General features: G+C 42.9%; 1 protein-coding gene across 8 annotated transcripts in view; it reads right to left on the bottom strand.

Moving 5' to 3' along the window:
* Positions 1–5,777: 5,777 nt before the first annotated feature.
* Positions 5,778–22,734, bottom strand: part of Pan3 (poly(A) specific ribonuclease subunit PAN3) — a 120,978-nt gene continuing 104,021 nt past the window's right edge. For 4 of the 8 annotated variants that reach the window (XM_085837449.1, XM_085837452.1, XM_085837451.1 and 1 more), the window contains 6 exons: positions 17,940–18,079; positions 15,120–15,249; positions 14,686–14,750; positions 11,372–11,510; positions 8,487–8,616; positions 5,778–7,856 (listed from right to left, as the gene is read on the bottom strand). In XM_085837449.1, coding sequence (XP_085693575.1) covers positions 7,834–7,856; positions 8,487–8,616; positions 11,372–11,510; positions 14,686–14,750; positions 15,120–15,249; positions 17,940–18,079 — 627 coding nt within the window. In that variant the 3' untranslated portion in view covers positions 5,778–7,833. Of the gene's footprint in view, positions 8,383–8,486; positions 8,617–11,371; positions 11,511–14,685; positions 14,751–15,119; positions 15,250–17,211; positions 17,283–17,939; positions 18,080–22,734 lie in introns of those variants that run through there. The other 4 variants (XM_085837448.1, XM_085837447.1, XM_085837450.1 and 1 more) reach the window with 2 other exon arrangements.

Below are 22,734 nucleotides of genomic sequence, written 5' to 3'. Positions count from 1 at the left end.
CATAACAAAGTCACTCTTTTGGGAAACGATCTGCAGAGTGTCTCAGGAGCCAGCCTCATGTCACAGCATAGATATTTTCTCATGGCTCTGGCAAGTGACAGGCCATTTGAGAATTCGTTTCTTCAGCAGTGGGACGACCTAGCAATGTTCCTTAGACTTCCACAGCATGGAAACACATCTCCAGATTTGGGGCTTTCATAGGTCAGGAATGCTGAAAAAATGTGCTGGGTCCCAACAGCCTTCAACTTTGTGAATTATGGACATTTAAGGGAGAAATTAAGAAAGCAAAAGCTAGTCCCCACACCAACCCAATCTGGGAATCAGTGAGTCCACCATTATAATTCACTGTTACTCTTTGTGAACGTTCACATATATGGAAATGTGTATGTGTGCTATCCTTCAAAAAGAACCACCAAAAAAAAAAAAAGCCCTACCATATAGCACTATTTTTGGTAGACCAGGGTAGCCTAGAACTCACAGAAGTCTTCACACCTTTGCCTCCCAAGGGCTGGGATTAAAGCACCATTTCTGGCCACATAGTGCCCATTTAAAAGGTGGGAAGGCTAGGGTGGGGATGCATCTAAGGTGTGGAGCACCGGCCTCATACACGCCGAAGGCTTCAGTTCCATCACAAGCAGTACCAAAAAAGGAGAACCAGAAAAACCATTGTACTGGCTAGTTTTGTGTCAACTTGACACAGCTGGAGTTATCACAAAGAAAGGAGCTTCAGGTGAGGAAATGCCTCCATGAGATCCAACTGTAAGGCATTTTCTCAATTAGTGATCAAGGGGGAAAGGCCCCTTGTGGGTGGGACCATCTCTGGGCTGGTAGTCTTGGGTTCTATAAGAGAGCAAGCTGAGCAAGCCAGGGGAGGCAAGCCAGTAAAGAACATCCCTCCATGACCTCTGCATCAGCTCCTGCTTCCTGACCTGCCTGAGTTCCAGTCCTGATTTCCTTTGGTGATGAACAGCAATGTGGAAGTGTAAGCCGAATAAACCCTTTCCTCCCCAACTTGCTTCTTGGTCATGATGTCTGTGCAGGAATAGAAGCCCTGACTAAGACAACCCCCAAGTAAAATACAATAAACAAAGCCAGGGGAGTTGTACTAGTAACATCTCTAAAATACACTGCGGCAGATGCTCAGTTTATTTTGAAGTGATACCAAGAGAAACCCACTGTGAATTTATGTTTTTAAAAAATGATTTATTTTTATGTACACTGGTATTCTGCCTGCCTCTGTGTGTTGAGAATTGAACCCAGGTCCTTTGGAAGAACAGTTGGTGCTTAACCGCTGAGCGTCCCCCTCGCCCCCATGTATGTTTGTGCACCACAGCGTTATGGATAGTAGTGAGCCGCCACGTGGGTGCTGGGAATCGAACCTGGGGCCTAACTGCTGAGCAATCTCTCCAGCTGCTGCCCCCCATCCCCACCCCCTGGCAACTCTACCCATTGTGAGCTAAAATGACCACCGGTGGTTGAAAGTGCATAGAAAACGGCTCCGCGGCACAGGCGGGGCGCTGCAGGGCCAGATGTATTTCCTAGTGGTGAGGACGCCAGAGGGGCTGAGGTCACAACTGCTGCCCGGTCTCTGGAGTGACTCCCCTGAAGATAAGAATCCAAATTCGAAGGTCCAGGTTGAATTCTCCTCCAGGTGCATTCCACAGCAACTGTAACCTCACCAGGGAGCACACGTCTGCATCCCACCCCCAGTTGTAACCCATGAGCAAATACCATTGCACAGCTTGGCATTCGGCAGCAGCTTGTAATTGCTCCCATCTGAGTGTTTCCTGCATGGCAGTTAACTATGCTAAGTGCTCCGAAGGACTGAACTCCATTGTCTACTGGGACGCACCTTCACTACCTTTCCCTTCAGTGGGGAAATTACACAATGGCAGTGCTCTTGATGGTCCTCTCATCAACTCCCCTCTATGTCCCCCTTCCTTGGGACCACACAAACACACCAATGTCTCTCATATCATTTCTCCCTTGTCCCTCATGGCAGAACTCTGGTTTCCAACTCCTCTCCTTCCTCTTTAAAACCAGCTCGACTTAGGATTGCAGTGTGAGCCATGAGCTCACACTTAAGCCGCTCTGCAAAAGCCCATCAGCCACCTGGTGGCTTAGTCCCTAAGCTAGCACCAGCAAGCAGTTGTACAGTTTCTGAAAAAGTCTTTGAGGCTGGGGAAATGGCTTAGTTTGGTTCAAAACAAAACAAAAACCTTGTTGCACAAACATGAAGCAGAGTTCAGATCTGTAACTCAAGCATGTAAAAGCCCAGCCCAGCAGTGCACATCTGTGACCCCGGCACTGCAGTAGGTGAGTGTTTATGCAGAGACAGGTAGATCCCCCTGGGGCTTTCTGGTCAGTCAATCCAGCTAAACGGTGAGCTCCGGGTCCATTGAGATGCTCTGTGGTGGTTTGAATAACCATAGACCCAATAGGTATATGTATATGCATATATATATATATATATATATATATATATATATATATATATATATATATATTATAATTATATATGAATGAATGCTTGGTCCCAGTTGGTGGACCTCTTTGGGAAAGATTCGAAGGTATGGCCTAGTTGGAGGTGGTGTCAATGGGTGTGTGCGTGTATGTGCTGAGCTTTGAGTTTTCAAAAGCACAAGCCACCCCTAGTTAGCTTTTGCTGCCTGGTGCTTGTGGATCAAGATGGAAGCTCTCAGCCACTGCTTAGCACTATGCCTGGCTGCCTGCTCTCATGCTCTCTGCTTATGATGGTCATGGACGCAAACCCTCTGAAACTCTGAGCCCTCAATAAACTCTCCTATAAAGCTGCCTTCAGCATGGTGTCTTATCTCAGTGATAGAAAAGATAACTAAGACACCATGGACAGATAGAAGGACTGACGGAGGCTGGTGAGATGGCTCAGCAGTTAATGACACTGGCTGCTTATACAGGAGCCGAGTTGGAGTTCCAGCACCCACATGCTGGAGTTCCCAGCTCAAAGGAATCGGATGCTCTTTTCCAGCCTCCACAAGAACCAGTACACACGATGCACACATTGTACGCATGTCTCTTTGACTGCAGAAAATACTCCCTTCTCCCCTTTCTCCTTTGGTCTCTAGCTAGCCGAACCTCACTTCGCTGACCTTTGAACATTGCTCTAGGGCTGGGACCTTCACTTAGGCTCGGTACCTCAAGCAACACCATGACTTTAAACGGCATCTGTCTGATGGAGGATCTTCAACATACAGATCAGTCCTGGCTGGGCCTTGAACTCAGAATGCCTAAGGGCCAAGGTGGTGTTTCTTCTCGGTGCTCTGAGCCTGTATCTTTTAGCTGGCCTCAACAGCTCACATACTACTCAGTCTTTCCCAAGTCCCCTTTCCTCAGGACTAGCATTTCCTCAGTGACTGGCATTGTATAGCATGACTTGGTGGACCAGTCAGGAAAGGACCTATTGTCTGCCTACCTCTTGATGCTCATTTCTCTGCAAGCTCCAGGCCGTGGGGAGATGCTGAGGCTGTGTCTCAGCAGAGCCCTGCATTCAGACAGGCCAGCTCCTGCCGCTGTAACTCACTCACCTCAAGCTCCAAACTTAGAAACCTAGTTGTCATTCCTGTGGTGCCTTGTCCAAATCCCTGACCCACAGAATCTGAAATAGGGTAGGTGTACCATTAAGCTTGGTGCAAAACAATGTGCCAGTACAATGTGTAAAAATCTCAGGCTCCGGGACAAACTTAATTGTCCCACTTCCTGATCCCCCTGCCTTCCTATCAAAACCACTTAGAAATCTTTCTTCTAGCAATCCCAAGCCTCACTCTTTTCTTCTTTATCCAACGCTGGTCCTGCTTTTAAAAGGCAACCAGAATCCGACACTTTGCATCTTCTCTCAGGCCGTCCTGGTCTGTTGCCCCTTTCCTTTAGAAGGCCACAGAAAACTCCCTAATCTTGCTCTAGCAGTGGTGGCTTCACGCCTCTTCCCTGGTCTGTCCTTGACAAGACAGCCAGAGTGATCTTTAAGTGTGTCACATTCCCAATCTTCTGCTCACAACTGTCCAGCAGCCCTTTCACAGAGGATGAAAGGCAAAATGCACGCTCCACCATGCTTGCCTTTGCTAGGAGCTTCCCCAGGTCTTGACTTCATAAGCCTGTTCTAGCTGTATTGAGTGTCCCACAACATTCCCTCACTTGCCTTCACCTGTGGGATTGGCAACTCCGTGACCTTCAAGTCCTTGCTCACATCAGACCTCTGAGCCAGCCCACCCTCTGAAACTGCATCACATCTAGAGGGGCAAACACGGCCAGGAAAATGAGAATCACAGGTCATCTTTCTGGTATTAATGTTTCCCATGCAAGAGGCTTATGCCAGAAATGGTTATAGTACCTGATCCTTAGATTCAACTCTTTTTATTTGCTAAATCTGGTAATAACTGGTTCTCCTAACCATAATTACATTCTGATTACTACATACAGTTGCCAGTATCCAAGGGGAATTGTTTCTAGCATCCCCTCACCCCCAACCAAAACTCTCACACTCTTCTGTATAGTTGAGAGCCTGCCTAGGAGACTCACAATCAACTCAGTGTAAATGCAATGGAAGTAACTGTCCTCGGAATGACAAGGAAAAATGGAAGCTCCAAACACAAGGAAAGTGTCTTCCCTTGGTGTTGAGAACCATGCTTGACATGAACAGACAGTGGGTTATAGTATCTGATGATAAATTCCAGTCCATTCCACCGTGGCACTGAGGGCAAGCTGCTTGGCCAAGGTCAACGAGGGCTCAGCCGTGGGGCCAATACTTCCACCCTAGGTGGTTTTTTTTTTTTTTTTTTTTTTGCTGCAGCCAGCTGGGTTCGTACCCACTTTGTCACACTGCTTGTTAGTAAGATTTAAAGGTTTAAAGGCACAGATTTTGTTTTTTGTTTTTGTTTTTAAATCAGCCTTTCTCCTTCTGGCGCAGCAGTCTGTGTGGATCTCTGTGGTTTGTGTTAAACTGGAACTACAACTCGCTGCCCAGGGGAGCTGTCCGACTGTAGGGTGAGGAAAATGGGAGCTGCTCCACTGCTTTTGTCCCAGGTCACCTCGGGCCTGGCTGTAACATCTTGTCCTAAAAAGCCTTCCAAACTAGTGTGCATTTTCACTTTTACCTGGATCCATGGATGGCTACAATTCTCTTTTTATATGAAAGTTCCCCTCAAGCCGCCTGCCAGTCCTTCAACTGGCCAATCTCCTGTCGCTGATCCCTCGGCCACTCTAGTCTCCTGCCCCCTGACCACTTTCCACTCTGTGCCTTCAACTCTTCAAATCACAGGAATTTCAAACACACAAAACAAAACAAACAATAACACAATAACCCACATTAAACACTATTCAGGCTCAACAAATGCTAATGACATTTTTGCATAATTTGTTCTTCTGGAACGCTTTTGGAGAAACTGGAGAAGTTTGTCTCTCTCTCTGCACAAGGGACAGGCATGGGCCCTGAGATATACTTAGCTGCCAGCTCATGGGAGGTCCTGCTTTCCTTCCCAAAGAGGGAAGGGACCTCGCTCCATGCCATTTCCTACTCTGTCAGATAAATAGTTTCTTGGACATTCTGTCCATTGCAAATCTTCGGATCTGTTAAGTTTTAGCCTCAGCACAGACCCAAGGGCACAGGGGATCCACAATCAACAAATAACTGCTAAACCACTGAACAAATCTGCTACCATTTCACCCAAAATACATAGTAACAGCCTTCAAAAACCCAATCAAGACCATATATGAACTGGTAATAAAAACAACAGAAATACAAGTTTATTTCTGCAATTCTTTATTAAAAAATACTGCTATACACATAGAGACTGAAAACAGGGTTAAGATGAGCAACAGGTACTGGGATTGTGACATTAGAACTTAAACGCACTGGTGCTTTCTAGAGACAATGTTGCTATCCAATGACAGAACCAAGGTCAAAGCTGAATATAAGGGCACCCTCAAAGTTATCTGCAGGGAAGTGAATACACTAACAGGACTGGAGATGGGTACACAGCTGAAGTGACGACGCGACATGATTTCAAGGGTTGTCCTTTCCGTGCTGTGTCTGTCATAACAGGGAGTTATGATGAGCTCACACCCTTCATTCGATGCACTAAATCGTAACTTTCAGACAACCCCCTGTATGGGTTTACACTGGGGAAAGAGGGCTCCCAGGAAACGGAAAAACAAAGAAACCCATCAAAGCAGAACGCAAGAGTTCTTTTGAAAACCATTCCCAATGAAAATGAAACGAAAAATAAATATAAAACAAAGCTAAGAAATACGTATCACCTGACACCGACTGTTTTCTGGCTGACACTATTTACTTAGGAACTTTCAGCTGACTACCTTTTATACCCAAACCAAGTCCTGAGGTTGCTGGGGCAGAAGCAGACTAGCATTTCTGATGCAGACACTCGGGGTTGTGATGTGAACCTGCCTTGCAGAGGGGAGTTTGCTGGTCTATGCAGGACTAGAGGTCCGAGCCCTATGTTACCCCTGCCCGCCCTTAGCATTCACATAACATTGGTCCACAAATGAAAATTTTCAAAAAGTTCCCAGGCCCCCAAAACTAAAATAGATGATCCCCTTTCATTTTCAAAGAAAACAATATTGGAAAAAAATCTCCAGCCCGCTTATAAATTAAGCATTTCATATTTCTTCTAGAATACAAGTAGTTCTTTTTTGTACAAAAGAATTACAATATGATTTGTCAAAAAACATATAAAAAGACAGCTGCTCTTCCTCAAATACATGAGCTAATGATAAAGACTTCTGCGTGGTACACCAAAAGTTCTCGTTCCCTTTAAACACAAGGAACATCATGGTGGCAAATGTTCATTATCCTTGGAATATTGAACATTATGTTCTTTTAAAAATCCATCCAGATCAAATGCAGTAATTGATTTTCTCATTAACAACTGATGCTAGCGCTCTCGGATACAGACGTGCTTGTTAGACATGGGAAGTGTGTCTCTAGTCCTCAAAGCTTTCAGTGAAGAGAGGTGCTTTTTCTTGATGCAAATTTCAAGGCAGAGAAAAATCATTTTAAAGCTTATAAAAAGTGGACAGAGAAATGTTAAAAACTTCTCTGAAATATACAAATACGCATACTTGTTAAAAACGAAGACAGTAACATCAGTTGCAAGTGCTGGGAGTCTGTCCTGACCTCCGAATCCCCACATTTCTTCCCAGGTATGGGGTGCACACCCAGTGTGCGCTCAAGACGCGGCACCAGGAAGGAGATGAAGTCTTCATGGCGGCTGTTTAAGAGAAAATCCCAATGTATTTGGCAGTCTTCAGTATCGAAGTAACCACAAATCCCACAATACTTGAGTTTGGCGACAACTGCATGTCCAAATAGTAAGTTCCATGGAGGAAAACTCCAACTTTTGAAATGGCCTTCTCAGATGACCGACCCTACAGGGTGAGTTCTATCAAAAGTCCCGGTCCTTTGGGTTAAGCAGTGAGTGCGAAGGCACAGCAGAAAAGTGTCCCTCCAGAGTCAGGCGCAAAGCATCAGGCCACTGCTGTGCTCAGCTCACCTTCGACAGTGTCTGAGTCTATCCAGTGTAAAGTACCATTATAAAGCTGTAGTTCAAAGACAAAAACAAAAAAACAAAAACAAAACAAAAAAACAAAACAAAAAAAAAAACCCCCAAACACACAAACTGGAAAGACCCTAAGGTAATATAACTCCTCCACGTTTAGGCCTTCAGCACAATTTCATTTTGCTATTAAAAATTACGTCAATATAAGTGTATGTGACTGGCAGGCAGACGCCTCTCTGAAGAAGCCTCTAGATGAACCTGGAGAAGAGCAGCGCCTGCTCCTTCAGTTACTGTTCCGATCGTTACCTGGAAAAGGATTTAAATCAACAAACGGGAATTCATATCTGACAGCTCAATGATAGTTCTCTCTGCGTGTTCTTAAACACAATACAAGCCTCAACTTGAGCTAACAGTGGGTGGCTGGCATGTGGAGCTTGCATAAAATACTCATAAGGACTATGCACTACATGGCATTTTATGAACTAAAGTACTGACCTGGCCCATCCCCCCAAGAGCAAATTCTGCATCTCTCAGTGGCGAACAGCTGCCCCCTTTGTTTTTGTCCTTGCAAATAGTTCCCTTAGTAAGTGTACAATGTGGCAAGAGGTCAAAGATCAGGAAAAAAGTCTTTAAAAAATGACAATTAGTGCATACACAAGTGGAAAACCGTAAGCAGGAGCATCATTCACTGAAGGGTGACCTTAGTCTGCACAAATTCCTCGGAGGCCTGTGGCAGCCAGAGTGCGTACAAAATGAGACAGACAGTCTTCCTCTCAAGTAACAGTGCGCCTGACCCACGTGTGAGAAGCTTCGCTCCTTCCTGCTCCTCCCCCTGGTGGCAGGAGATGGAGGACAGTTCAGCCGTAGTGCAAACTGGCTAGAGGCTTGGTCCTTCACCATGCCCTCTCAACATTTTTAGCAAATACTACAACTGACCATTTGCAGCCGCAATCAGTTCTTGAAAGGTATTTTCAAAGCAGCGTTTTAGGTCACTGTATGTCACCACCAGCACGCTCTTCTCGTCTCTGGAAATCAGGCTGATTTTTTCTGGCACACCAGCATCTAGCTGAAAGAGGTAAGGTATAAAAAATATGCAGTACTTACTGTGAGGAAGATTAATCTATTTTAGGACATTTTTCATGATGATGGATGAAAAACTATAATAAATGAAAGTTATTTCTATCACAGTCCCTTTCAGATTTCCATAAACAGCTTACACCATGGGTCAAAATTCCTAAGAATTCAAAGAAAGATTGCTGTTTCCTCTGCCTGCCCTGCCCTAGTGTTTAGAATGTGTCTGATGACTATCTTCTGCCAACTTGGCACTAATTATTTACTCAATAGTTTCTACTTTCTAGATTATAAATACCAGTACAGAACAGAACAGAATGCACTTACAGTGTAGAACTTAGGAGGCAACCTTCAGGGTACTATCAAATGTGAGCATGAATGTCTTCACAGCTTGGTACCCACAGCCAAACTGCTCTCCAAAGAATGTCAATTAGATGTCACCAATGAGTTATAACAACTACCAGCGCTCCATGTCAAACGAGCACCTTCCTATCTTTCTGTTTGATTTGTTTGTTTGTTGAGACAGGGTTTCTCTGTGTAGTCCTAGCTGTCCCACAACTCTCTCTGTAGATCAGGCTGGCCTCATAACTCAAAAGATCCTCCTGCCTCGGTGTCCTGAGTGCTGGCACTACAGGTGTGCACCACCATAATCTATTTCTGTAGCTTCCTCTATGGGTTCCAGCTTATGATCTCGATCTACCTATTCCATTACTGGGGTTTGGTAACAATATTTAGGATATGGTTTTCATTATTATTTTTTTAAGTTTCTTCTTTCAGTATTCCACTAATTGATTCATTAAAAAGCTTTACTTTTCACCGGAGGCTTAAAACTTTCAAAATATTTACCAACAATTTCTGTCATCATTTCCATAAAAATGGCCTTTTTCAGATTCTTCGACCTTAATCAATATGGTTAGCTTCCTTTTTAATATACTCATTGAATTTGGGGAATTGGCATTTCAGATTTGAAATAAGATTTACTTTTTTTTTTTTGGTTTTTCGAGACAGGGTTTCTCTGTATAGCCCTGGCTGTCCTGGAACTCACTCTGTAGACCAGGCTGGCCTTGAACTCAGAAATCCGCCTGCCTCTGCCTCCCAAGTGCTGGGATTAAAGGCGTGCGCCACCACGCCCAGCAAGATTTACTATTTTAGGATATGAAATCCAGTCTTCTCAAGACGACTGTCTGTAGCTTACTTAAGTACCACTGTCAGTATCTACATTTTTAAAAAACAAAACAAAGCAGTTTTAATTACTAACTGATACTAACGATACCAAGCTATGAGATCGGTTAGGAATGTTTCCTACTTATGGATCCCCCCCACTGTTTTCCCTTTAAGAGAAGTTAAGAGAGATGGGAAAGTAAGGCACACGTGTAAGGTGGACGAGAGGCACACAGCACTGAGCAGCAGAGCTGAGCCTGGGAGTCAGCAGGTCTGCCATGCACTGTTTACCTGCTCTTCCACTACTTTAAGGGTAGACACGGTGTGCTGAGGCAGAAAATATTTCCACAGATCTGAGGGGGAGCAAAATAAATACACTTTCCTTCCACATTTTAAAAACAAAAAAGTGTCACTTTGCAAGCTATTTAAAATATAAGTAAACAAACAAAAAAATCAAGTGTGTGGAACAGATCTGGCCCCTGACCATCACTACCCTGTTTAATCCTAACTTATACAAAGGCCATGATTTACTCCAGCTACGCCCCACCCCCATGTGCTAAGGTGCATGTGGTGGAGGTCAGAGGACAACCCTGGGTGTCAGCCCTTCCCTTTCCCCTTTGGTCTCTTTTATCATACTTACACATGTATCTACATATATGCAAACATACTGAATGCATGCAATCATACTACTTAATAAAACGAAGTGACATGTCTACAAAACAAAGTATAAAAGAAGGACCACGGTCATCTTATGATGCTTTATCATATTAAAAGGTTCACATATGAAAACTACATCAGCAGATCTCAACCTGTGGGTCACAACCCCTTTGGGTCACAGATCAGATATCCCCTTGAGTCACTTAAGAATCACATATTAAATATCCTGCATATCAAATATTTACATTACAATTCATAACAGTAGCAACATTAGAGTTATGAAGACATTAGAGTCCCCACAACACGAGCAACTGCATTAAAGGGTCGCAGCATGAGGAAGGGTGAGATCGCTGCTGTAGATGCTCCTGCTTTTGCTTCTGAGTGTTGGGATTAAAGGCATGAGCCACCATGCCCAGACAAAAAATTCCCACTTTAAAAAATGTCCAGCAGCCGGGCGGTGGTGGCACACGCCTTTAATCCCAGCACTCGGGAGGCAGAAGCAGGTGGATTTCTGAGTTCGAGGGCAGCCTGGTCTACAGAGTGAGTTCCAGGACAGCCAGGGCTACACAGAGAAACCCTGTATCGAAAAACAAAAAAACAAACAAACAAAATGTCCAGCAAGCATACATCCTGTCTTCTTCAGGATCCTAGCATTTGTACGCACGACGGCTCGCACGACGGCTCTTTAAGCTGTAATAGCTATCCTGTGATCTCAAAAATCTACAAGGCAGGTGAGTTCCCAGTGGCCCAAGCGCTTGACACCAAGCATGACACACCAGCACAAAGCAGAGGAACTCCAAAGTGTCCTCTGACCTTGTATGTGCACATGGGGCATGCACACACACGCACGCGCACACACACACACACACACACACACACACACACTGACATAGTAAGAACCTATTAAACATGATTCTTTTCCTTACAAGTACCTTGTTAAGACAAGAAATGATGTGACTGAGGTCGATCCAAGGAGCACCTGCTTCTGTCACCTGATGAAAGAGATGATCTCTAAAGAGTTTCAAAAGGTATCTGTCTCCAGTCTCTGACCAGGTTGGATCCTTCTGAAACCTGGGGGGGTTAACATTTGACCTCAGTAACTCACTCTACATGCCACATAGCCATATTTTTCAGACTCAAGACTCATCTAATCTTCCCCAGTTAATAAGAAATTGGAGGGGCTCTGAAAAGTGCTTAAAAAAATCACAACCCACCCAAAAGTACATATATCACATATTCTCTTCACAGGAACAGTTGCCCATTACATGCTATTCAATCTTTATGACTAGTACAAAGTAGAAAAAACTGTAGACATCTCTGAGCCAGGGCTGTAGGTCCTCTCCTCCTTCCGTGTTCCAGAGGCATCAGCTAAGTTTCCACTTTACCGAGGAACACACAGAGGAGGGAATGTTTAGAAAGCAAGGTAGCTTTTAGGCTTCTACACTTCACCAGAAGGTGAAGCTGTGAGGAACTGGAGAACCAGAGACCACTGGTAGTTTTAAGTGACCGGAGGAACCTATAGTCTGGTAGGACACACGTCACTCCAGTAACCTGAGAAAGCAGGGATTCTACCCAGCTACACGGTGCTCTGAGAAGAGGGTGGACAGAGCTGAAACATGAGCCTATCCTGGAAAGAGGAAGCTGAGGCTGCTAGTCCCAGAAAAAGCATGCTCTGCAATTAGCAAGAACTAGACAGCACTGAGCAAACTAGGAAGGGCCACTGTGTTTAGACAGGGTTTGCAGAGGAGAAGTCAGAGAACCAGCAGCAATGGACTCGGGGAAAGAAGTCACGAGCATTCTAGAAGAAAGCATGAGGTCACTCATTCATTTCTAAGTATAAAACAACATTCTTAACCTGAACACAGAGGCATAAAAAAGGTTTGATCCATTTGATCAAACATACAGAGATCTACCGAGGATGAGCCTGAGCACGGTCAGAGACAACTAAGTCCCCAAACAGGCAACCTACAGCAGGCAAGGACACCAACCAACAGCACAACAGACAAAATCCCAACTTCCAAGGCAAGCATTTTCAGTCAGGCCTCTCACGAACAGTACAACACAATCCTTGCAACACCCCTGGTCTCTGAAGACTCCACTGCTTCTCTATTCTTTGGTGAACAGGTCCCTGCAGCACTGTCTGTAGCTCATGGCATCAACAGTCCACGACTAGGTAGCTAAGCTGTCTGCCTCCAGTGTGTTCTCGAACACAGGAGCAATGCCTCCATCATAAGGTGGCAGAGGGAGAAGCCCAGCAGGCTCGTGTTTCATGTAGGAGCCTGCCTAATTCCAAACAGAGCTGAACAAAATGATTTCTAACATTAATACTGTGAGAAGTGGGGCTGGAGAGAGGGCTCAGTGGTTAAGAGCACTGACTGCTCTTCCATAGGTCCTGAGTTCAAATCCCAGCAACCACATGGTGGCTCAGAACCATCTGTAATGAGATTTGACATCCTCTTCTGGTGCATCTAAAGACAGCTACAGTGTACTTAAGATATAATAATAAATAAATCTTTAAAAAAAAATACTGTGAGAAGTGATAATGTTTACGTTAATTAAAAGGGGGAGATAAACAATATATTTATACTTGTAACTCTGAAAATAAATATAAAATTTTTATCAATAAATTAGTCAGGGTAAGGATTAACTGGAAAGACTGAGCATGTCAGGTATGAAAAGAGTGACGATATTTTTCACTATTCTACAAAACTTTAAAATTTCGTATTAAAAATATAAATAAAATTTTATAAGGACAGTTTAGAATTATATATATATATATATATATATATATATATATATATATAATATCACATATCAATAATGTATAAAATGAGAAAGTACTTTAGATTTGCAAAGGACTCATGAATTCACCTCACATGAAAGGTGTACAAGAGGGTGAGCTCCACTGGCAAGGGATAAATGATAGGAAAAGAGAGGCAATGGAGCCTGCGCTCCAGAGAGGGAGGAAGCCAAGACTCCGGAATGAGGGAAGGAAGGCATTCATGTGGCAGCCGCGAGGCACAACCAGCCTGGACAAGAACACAAGGTGAGAAGAGGAACAGATAGGCTACCTATGGCTCAAGGCATTCTGTAACTGTCAGAAAGTTTACTGCTGTAGAATTATCTGCTTAAGTTCACTATATGCAACTATGATCAACTCCAAGACAGCATAACTGAAAACTGAGAGAAGAACTGGAATCAGGCTTTACTTTGGGCACACTGACAACAGCATGCACCTACCTCTTCCCAGCAGTGCCAGCCCCGAGAACAGAGATCTCAGATCTATGTGTTAGCATAGACTGAAGGAATGGGTGGGTCACCAGGTGGATCAAATACCAAGAAAAGTCACAGAAGAGCCACCTTTTTGAAATACAGGAGTGAATAAATGAACAGGCTGAAACAGGTCTCCAAACTGGTTCAGCACACATCCTCTTATTAGGACGGATTATTAGAGATGATTCTGAGACTCTTCATTTTCAAAACAGCCAAGCAGGGCTGGAGAGATGGCTCAGTGGTTAAGAGGTCCTGGGTTAGAGTCTCAGCATCCATACAGTGACTCAACTGCAGCTCCAGGGGATCTGAGGTCATATTCTGCCTCCTAAGACACCAGACACACACGCAGTGCACAATACACATACAAGCAAAATACCCATACACATTACATAAAAATAAGCTGTAAAAGAAAAACCCACAAGCACCTGTCTGTCACCTACCTCTTTGAGAAGTGAGACAATTCTGATGTGTAACTTACACGTTTTAATCACGATGCAACCCTGTCCAGCCCGTCTCAACAGTTAACAAGGTACAGACATCAACTCTGCATAGGTAACGCTAACTTAACAGGTAGAACTGGGACAGCATAAAGTAATGATGTCACTTCATTACCAATAATGACATCTATAAAAGCGCATTTTCATAGAAAAGAAGGAAACACTACAAACAAGGGGTTGCTAGCGTCTCTCAACTGACAAGAGAAACTGAGGAGACGAGGCCTCCTACAGGAGGAGGAGCCACTGCCTGGAGTCTGCACAGCGCGGCCAATTTCCAGTATGGCATACACATTCTTAACAACAGCCACATCCAGGCTGTGGTTTCAAACAGTTCTTAAGAACTAGCAGTTTTATGGTCACTTCATATGAGAACTTCCCTTTTCAAAATAAAACCATTAAGAAGGTAGTTCGCTCATTCCTTACACAAACTGGAACCCTTGGTTTTAAAACATGCTGTAAATACTGTAAACCCTTACTCCGGCCTCTCGTTGATTGTTCCCAATTTTGCTAGAAGCCTAAACAGTCTTCCATTTTGAACCTCCTATAAAACATTTTAAAAAGAGAGAGAATGTTAGTGTTCCAGCTAACTGAATATGAACCGAGTCTTTAAAAATGGTACTCTGTACCCACATCACTCCAGTGCAGCAAGCACTAACACCCACACTGCTGCGTCTGCTCTTTAACATATGCCTGCTCCTGTGCACAGTTGTACTCAGGAGAGTACGCAACTCATCAATTCTAGGAATTCTTTAAAATGCTAACGTGAAACAAAACCAATTTTAGACACAATTATGAATAGGATACTAGAGACTAAACTCCTGCCTACTGTGAACAGGAGCATCACAGTCCCAGCTAGCTGGCTCAGTGAACGCTGTACTTTATACCAAGTTACACAGGAACTAGACTCTACCTTAGCAAGGTCTTCCTCGATAACATCATTTCTCATTTGAGCAGCATCCAATTGAGTGTAAAACCGAGCACCAATCATGGGCATGATGTCATTCACACTCCGCATCCTGTTTTGGTCAGTCAACAAGTACCTACCAAGACAGAGAAGAATCCCATGAATGGTCAGCAGGGGTTAACAACAACACAGCCACAAGCACACAGATGCTGCTGTCACTATAATCTGGCACTCACAATTTGAAAACATACTTTTCATGCAAATTTCCATTCTGAAACTTGAGTAGTCCTTCTTTCCCCTAGACATTTACCAATCCACCATCTCTCCTCTGTGTGCTCACAGTCAGAGATGTGGAAAGGAAAGCAGAAGGATGCCACGCCTACCCATGGCCACCCTGGAGCCCCTGTGTCAACAGTGCTAAATGGAATGGCTATCAAGAATTCTGAGGGTTAAAACACTGGAAGGCTGAGGGATGGGGAGTTTTCCCTCCTGTTCTTCAAAGATAAACTGCTGCGGTTTTCAAGACAGTGTCTTGCTATGCTGCCCAAACTAGCTTTAAACTCCTGGGTTCTTTCTACAGGCAGATGCCACCACACCTAACCAAAAATAACTTTTCAGTCTAAAAATGAATCTTAAATTGTGAAAAAACTGAATTAGCCCAAAAGAACTATCCTCTGCTCCATGATTTCATGGGTCACCTGTTATTTCTGGAAAATCTCTACAGACTCAGAGCACAAGAGATCAGTTCAACTCTTTTTCTATCACCATCAAGGCAGAAAGTCTTGCTGTTTTCTGGGCTGCCTACAGAATGCAATGACTGTTAATACCTGGCCTCTAATCACTCAGAAGGGTCAGTCCTTGTCTCACCTCCTGTCTAACTAGGCTTTCGTCCAGGACCTAATCTCTGCCTGCAAACAACCTGCTTGTTTTTATGTCTGTCTGTTTTTAAGATTTAGTTGTTGTGTGTATGTTGAGGTAAGGTATGACGAGTGTAGAGGCACACGGAGGCCCCAAGAGGAATTTGATGCCCTGCAGCTGTAGTTACAGGCAGTTTTGCTGCTGGGTATGGGGCTGGGAACATTAAGGGCTCTGTAAGGGCAAGACTCTCTAAACTGCTGAGCCATCTCGCCAGTCTTTTACATGTCTTTTGAAAGCATCTAAAAGATGTACAAAAATTCTGCTAATCCTATTAAAGTCTTCCCAGATTTTGGCACATAGTAAGCATTCTTTTTCTAAAGATTTATTTACTTTTATATGCATTGGCATCTGTCTGCATGTCTGCTAGACCTTGAGTTACAGATGGTTGTGAGCTTGCCATGTGGGTGCCAGGAATTGAACTTAGGTCTTTGGAAGAGCAGCCAATGCTCTTAAGTGCTGAGCCATCTTTCCAACCCCTATGTAAGCATCTTTTTGATGAGTAAATGAATGATTATAACACACAAATTATCTTAGTTATCCATTATAACCACTAATGTTTACAACATTTACCCAATCATACTAAAAGCTATTACCAGCTATGTGCCACACGGACAAGTCTACTTTATTGTGTCTCAGCTTTCTTGTATCTAAAATGGGGCTAATAATGACACCCCACTTGCAGATTATTTGAGACTGAACTGCAATTCATGTCAAGCAGTCTTATGTAGATCTGGTGGAATTTACTGTAACTAATGAGAAATGACTTTTTACTTATTTACCTTTTTTTTGTCACTAACAAAGGATTTTTTTAAAATTATTTACTGTTTTCTAAGGAAATTTTCAAGTATATAAAAAGAATAGTATATGAAACCTCACATATTATCCTCTTTCAATAATTATTAATATAAAGTAAATTTAAAAAGTATCCTTAACTTCTACTTTTTAAAAAAGGTGTATCTAGAGATCATATAGCCTTGTGTAACTGTCCAGAAAGCCCTGGACATTGCAAGCTAAGGGTGGAATCATACACAAATCCTTCTTCCCAAAGCTCTATCATCTTAACTGACTATTTCTAGGTCCCAGGCAAGCACTGGCTTCTAGTGTCTCACAAGCAAGACGGTGAAGCCAATGTAACAAAGAACAGGTGGGCAGCCCCATCCTCCATCCCCCAGTTCCATACCCCAGGGCTGGTCCAAAAAGAAACTGGATCATCCAGGGCTACACAGAAAGAGCAGAAAGGTTCACTGGAAGCTAAAAGAGACTATTGATTAGGATCAATAAATTCTAATGGCTTCTAGAACATAATAGGGAAAATTTGAAGAGTTTTCTTAGCATCTTTCCCCCTAGATTAAACTCATAGCTGTAGTAAAAGTTGTGTGCCCTCCCGCTTGTGTCAAGAGACAGTAATGGATCCTTTGGTGGTAATGGTAGTCCACAGTGAAAGTCAAATTCATCCCAAACTTATATTCAAAGACTTCTTGGAGTCTTCCATTGACTTGCACCCCTGGAGCAGAGATTCATACACATAACTGGACTTTGAAGAGGGCCGTATTACATCATCTCTCACTATCTAGAGCAACACTGGCCGAGGGAGCTCAAAAGATGGAAAGGTTCTGTCTGTGTTGTCCATGCCTTAGCTGGGGTCTACATACATGGCTATGGAGCTCTTCAGTATGACTAGTGTAACCAAAGAGCTAGCAATAAGTGGCTATCAGTACAACTCTAGAAGGCACTCTCTGACCAAGTGACTAACAAACTGGTTTATAAATCCATCCTAAGAAATACATAGTTATCAATAAAGATTAGGAAATCAGTAACTGCTTGCGTCTGCTAACTTTAAACAGTGGGACGGCTCCTATGGAAATTTCTATCTTAATCACAGAGGACCACTCTGCTTCATGAACTTACAAGATGAGGTTCTTCAGGTCAGAGGAGTAGTTGATTGTCACCAATTCCATGGCTTTCTGTAAATTTTCTCGCTGAATTCCTGCCAAAGAGTTGCAAGCCAAAGCCAACACAACTTTTCCTAATGATATCAGATCTGCTTGCTGACATGAGAAAATAAACATAACTTTTAATTTCTACTTTACAGGTATACTTTCAAACACACTGAACACATCACCTAACAGGAATAGTACATTATGAGAGAGAGAGACAGAGAGAGAAAGAGACAGACACATAGCGAGACAGAGACACAGAGAAACAGAAACAGAGACACAGAGAGAGAAAAAGAGAGAGAGAGAGAGACAGAGAGACACGAGGAGCATGGTTACTTTCAGAATCACTGTGACTTTACTGAGCCTCTCTGTCACAGTCTCATTTAATTAATAGGCCCAAACATTTGAGGGCATCCAAGTCATCCTAATGAAAGCATTTCTAGGACCACCATACTTTTAGGAAACATTACTGTAAACAATTTACATTCCAATTATGGAACTGTTGTTTTTACAAGCTTTTATGTTTTCATGGGGGATGGGGGGTGCAGGAGGGGATTGAGACAGGTACCAAGACAACTCTGAAGTCAGCTTTCTCTTCCCACCTTTACATGCGGGCTACAGAGATTCCCTCACAGGTCTCCAGGCTAACATGGCGATGTCTTAATGTGCTAAGCTATCTCTCTCACTTGTCCCAACGTTTGTGTTTTTATTCTGAAATTTTAAATGCACCTGATACTCTTCCCCGTGTCACAGAACTGAGGGCCACCACATGCTTGCACTGCCAAGATCACTGGGACTAAACACACATTTCCTAGTTCAAGACAGCCGTGTGAATGTGGAGACAAGACAGCCCACTACAAGCAAGCATTCAGATCACAGTTATCATAGAACATCAAAACGGACGGCAGACATCAATGACACCCTGTGTCTTTGCTTTCCAATAGTGAGCTATTTTTGCTCACTGGTAATAATAGGTCTTTGAATTCTTTTTCCCTCCATTTTTTGTTTTAAAAATGGTCCATTATTGTGAGGCTTTCCTTCTGACAGTGTTCATCAAGACCTTCCTAATGCTCTGACCCTTTAATACGGCTCCTCATGGTGCGGTGACACCTACCTATAAACTTGTTTTCATTGCTATTTCATAACTGTGATTTTGCTACTGTTATGGATTATAACAATCTAATATCTGACCCTATGGGAAAGGGTCATTTGACCTTTAAAGGGGTCACAACCCCCAGACTGAAAACCACTGTTCTAAAAGGATTTGAGCGCTGATTACAACTCCAGCAAACGGAACAGTCCCCTGCAAAGACAATCACCATGTGCCTGAAAGAATGTGGCTGCTTTAAGCACGGAACACAACTGAAGTAACTTTTACTGATGATTTCTATAAATGCTTAGGATCTGAGATATCAAGTCAGTTACTGAATCCATGTTCATCTACTGAGCATTTTTTTCTTATAGTTTTCAAATCTAGCCATAAATTAAAAACATCCAAAGAGCTAAAATACAAACCAAATTAAAAAAATGATGTCTAAGTAGCCTCCTCCTCACATGAGTTTTGGTGTTACCCATAAGTGATAAAGTCTAGGGGTTGGTGTCTCTCAAAGTCCCTCCTGATAATGTTCTGAGTGGCTGAGAAGCACGGGGCCTTGATAGAATATGAAATGGGCATGTAGGGAGCCAAGGATTCTAAGGCAATCACCAGTGAACTGCAGCAACAGATGGCTATCCCTAAATAGTTGACCTAAATAGTTTACATGCTATACTCCATTACTAAAATGCTTAGCTGTTCAAACTCAACATTTTATTCAAAACTACCAGTACGGCCCTGACATTTTACACATGAGTTTCTGTGATCAGGTGAGAACTGAGTAATTTTACAAAATATGTTCAATTTGTTGGAAGAAGCCAAGGATTAATACCATATTTAGGGGTCCTGACAGCAGCCTGGTGTGGGAGGGTGTGAGTTGGTGGGAGGTGCCAATGTCATCCCTGTCTGGCTACTGAATGTTAGGAGTCCTTCAGTCAACCTAAGAACAAATAAAATCTCCCAAGTTGTGCTGATGAAAGTACAAAACTTTTGGCTTTGATAAATACATAGTATTTCCCATTTGTACATGGTTTCAATACATTGTAGTCAGCAAAGTAAACTACAGGTGCTCATTTATCAAGTGTGTGAGCAGACTGTAACATCAGACAGCCTCCCAAGCTTTGAAACAGAACAAGTCTCAGTCTGGCTCCATCCTGGTTTGATGCGTTCCTCCTAAAATACTTCATATCCCATGTGAGAGCAAAGGACCCATAGGAGAGCTACGTGAGTATCTATCTGAGTGTTGCACCTATCTAAAGCTGACTCGGGACGTAAACAGCCATTTTCAGAAAGAAGATACATACTACATAAACCAGTTTACATTACAATTTACTTTTAAATAAAAGATTAATAGTCTTCATTAGTTAAGAAATTTTGGCATTAACGACTCGAGGAACTCTTTTTTCCCCTGTATTTTCCAGCTAAATAATTTTCCATTTATTTTGCTTCTTACCTCCATCTGGTCCCCCCCCTCCCCGCCCCCATTTGTATAATTCAGGAGGTTTCCCCCAACTCATTTTCAGTGTCTTCCTGATTCTTGGTTTCTTTTTTTTTTTTTTTTTTCCTGATTCTAGCTATGGCTCTACTTATGTCCACTTTACTGAAAGTCAGTCTCTAGTCACGTGTCTGAAACAGCCTGTGAGAAATAGACTACAACAAACAATGTGCTCCTCTCTCCTGAGCCCTCTTTTCTGTTCAAAACAAAACAAAACAAAACCTCCCCTTTGGGATTGTCTGTAAATCTCTTCTAGACCTTGCTATAATAATCTATACAAAAATCTTCTACATCCATACAACAAAAAGAGAAAAGAAACCTGAGAAATGCATTTTACTGAAAAGTAAAGAGAGTGACAACTGGTTGAAAGCTGACAGTTTATAAATAAAGGCACTTTATTTATAATAAAATGGTTGCCCCAGGCTAATAAAATAGTTGGTTGGTTGTAATTTAAGGTAATAATCTATCTCCCTTTTAAAAAAGCCTCATTTTACAAGCTATTACACAATAAAGTAAGTGAAATATTACCCATCTGCAAAAAACAAAAAAGTGACTCAGAAAATTCAACGTGGTCCTATTTTATAGTCATAAACAATAGTTTTACAACGTGGTCCTATTTTATAGTAATACACAATAGTTTAGTGCTGGAGGTTGAACCCAAGGTTTTGTGCAGGCAGAGCTTCTTAGTTAAATACTAACTTTAAAATGATAATTCTATCTAAAATATACAGTGATAATTCTAAGGCATGAGTTTTATTTTTTAGCCTGGACAAGAAGTTTCGCCGGGCGTGGTGGCGCACGCCTTTAATCCCAGCACTCGGGAGGCAGAGGCAAGCGGATTTCTGAGTTCCAGGACAGCCTGGTCTACAAAGTGAGTTCCAGGACAGCCAGGGCTATACAGAGAAGCCCTGTCTCGAAAAACCAAAAAAAAAAAGAAGAAGTTTCTAGATTCCTGGTAGTACCGGCTTTAAATATTATCCAAAAATGTAGTGTAACTTCCTTAAGACATATCTAAATCACTAGTATTTAGTAATTTTCAGTCACATTCCGGCTCAAAGTAGCCTATTCTACCTTCAAACTCACTGGCCTGCCTTCAGCCTACTCCCTAGTGCACACCTAGCTCATTAGTCATTTCTGGATGAAGATAGAAATTAGGCCAGTGAGTTCCTAAGTAGAGCGCAGCAGCAGCAGACACTAAGAAATGACCGTCCGTGAGAAGAGGAGGAGTAGACCGCACTCAGATGGAAGACATCTGCTGTTGGAGCTGTGCTCTGTGCTCACTCGCATCACGAGTCCTTCCCACCGTGCCCACTGGATACCAGGTATCAACCAAGGCAGCCTGCTAAGGTAGGCACAGCCAAGGGGAACTAAGATAGGAACGGCATGCAAACACTTGTGTGTCAGAGTGCCTCTAAATCCCCAACAGCACGCCTTGCGGTTCAATAGCCACAGACTGTCGCATGAAGCCAAACACAGAACACGGCCTGGGACTCTTATTTCTCATCCCATCATTTCCTTCCTTTTTGTTCTGAAACTTGTCTTATCCTAAAGTAAACTAAAACTTCTTTTAAAACAAACCAAAGTTGAACAGTGGAGGACAACACAATAGTGCCTCCTCATGTGACGAAGCCATTCTGCCTTGCATCAAACCTCAGATTAACAAGCAGCCAAACACAAACAAACAAACCTCGCATGACTTCTTACACACAAAACCTAAAACCTACAGCTTTAGCGATAGCTGTATGTCCCAATGTGAAGCACTGCAAGACAAACCAGCTACCCAGGTTTACACACAGGAATCAATCTGGAAGCACCTACCCTACTCCTTCCCCACAGGGACAGTCTCTCTGTTGTTTTTTGCAGTACTGGCATATGGAGAGCAACACAGAGCCTGGAATTTGCTAAGAACTTTTCTACAACTAGATTACATACCCAGGAATGGGTTCTTAAGTTCTATGTCAATAAGAAAATAGTTAAGAACACTATGGAGCCTGAATCAGAAATAATAGAGTGAATTTAGAGAATAATAAAATTCTGGTAATATACAAAAAATGACAGCCTTTATGGCAACAAAGGAAAAACACAGAACAGGGTGCTCTAATGTCAATCCTTGGAAAATATTGTAGTAGGACATGCATTCTAGAGTAAAACTAACAGGTATCAAACACTGAGCAGGAA

The sequence above is a fragment of the Mus caroli genome, unplaced genomic scaffold (genome assembly GCF_978045245.1).
Source record: "Mus caroli unplaced genomic scaffold, Mus_caroli_1 scaffold_4, whole genome shotgun sequence".
In the NCBI taxonomy this organism is placed as follows: domain Eukaryota; kingdom Metazoa; phylum Chordata; class Mammalia; order Rodentia; family Muridae; genus Mus; species Mus caroli.
The sequence above is the reverse complement of the archived record's forward strand: the minus strand, read 5'-3'. Positions and strand labels throughout refer to the sequence as shown.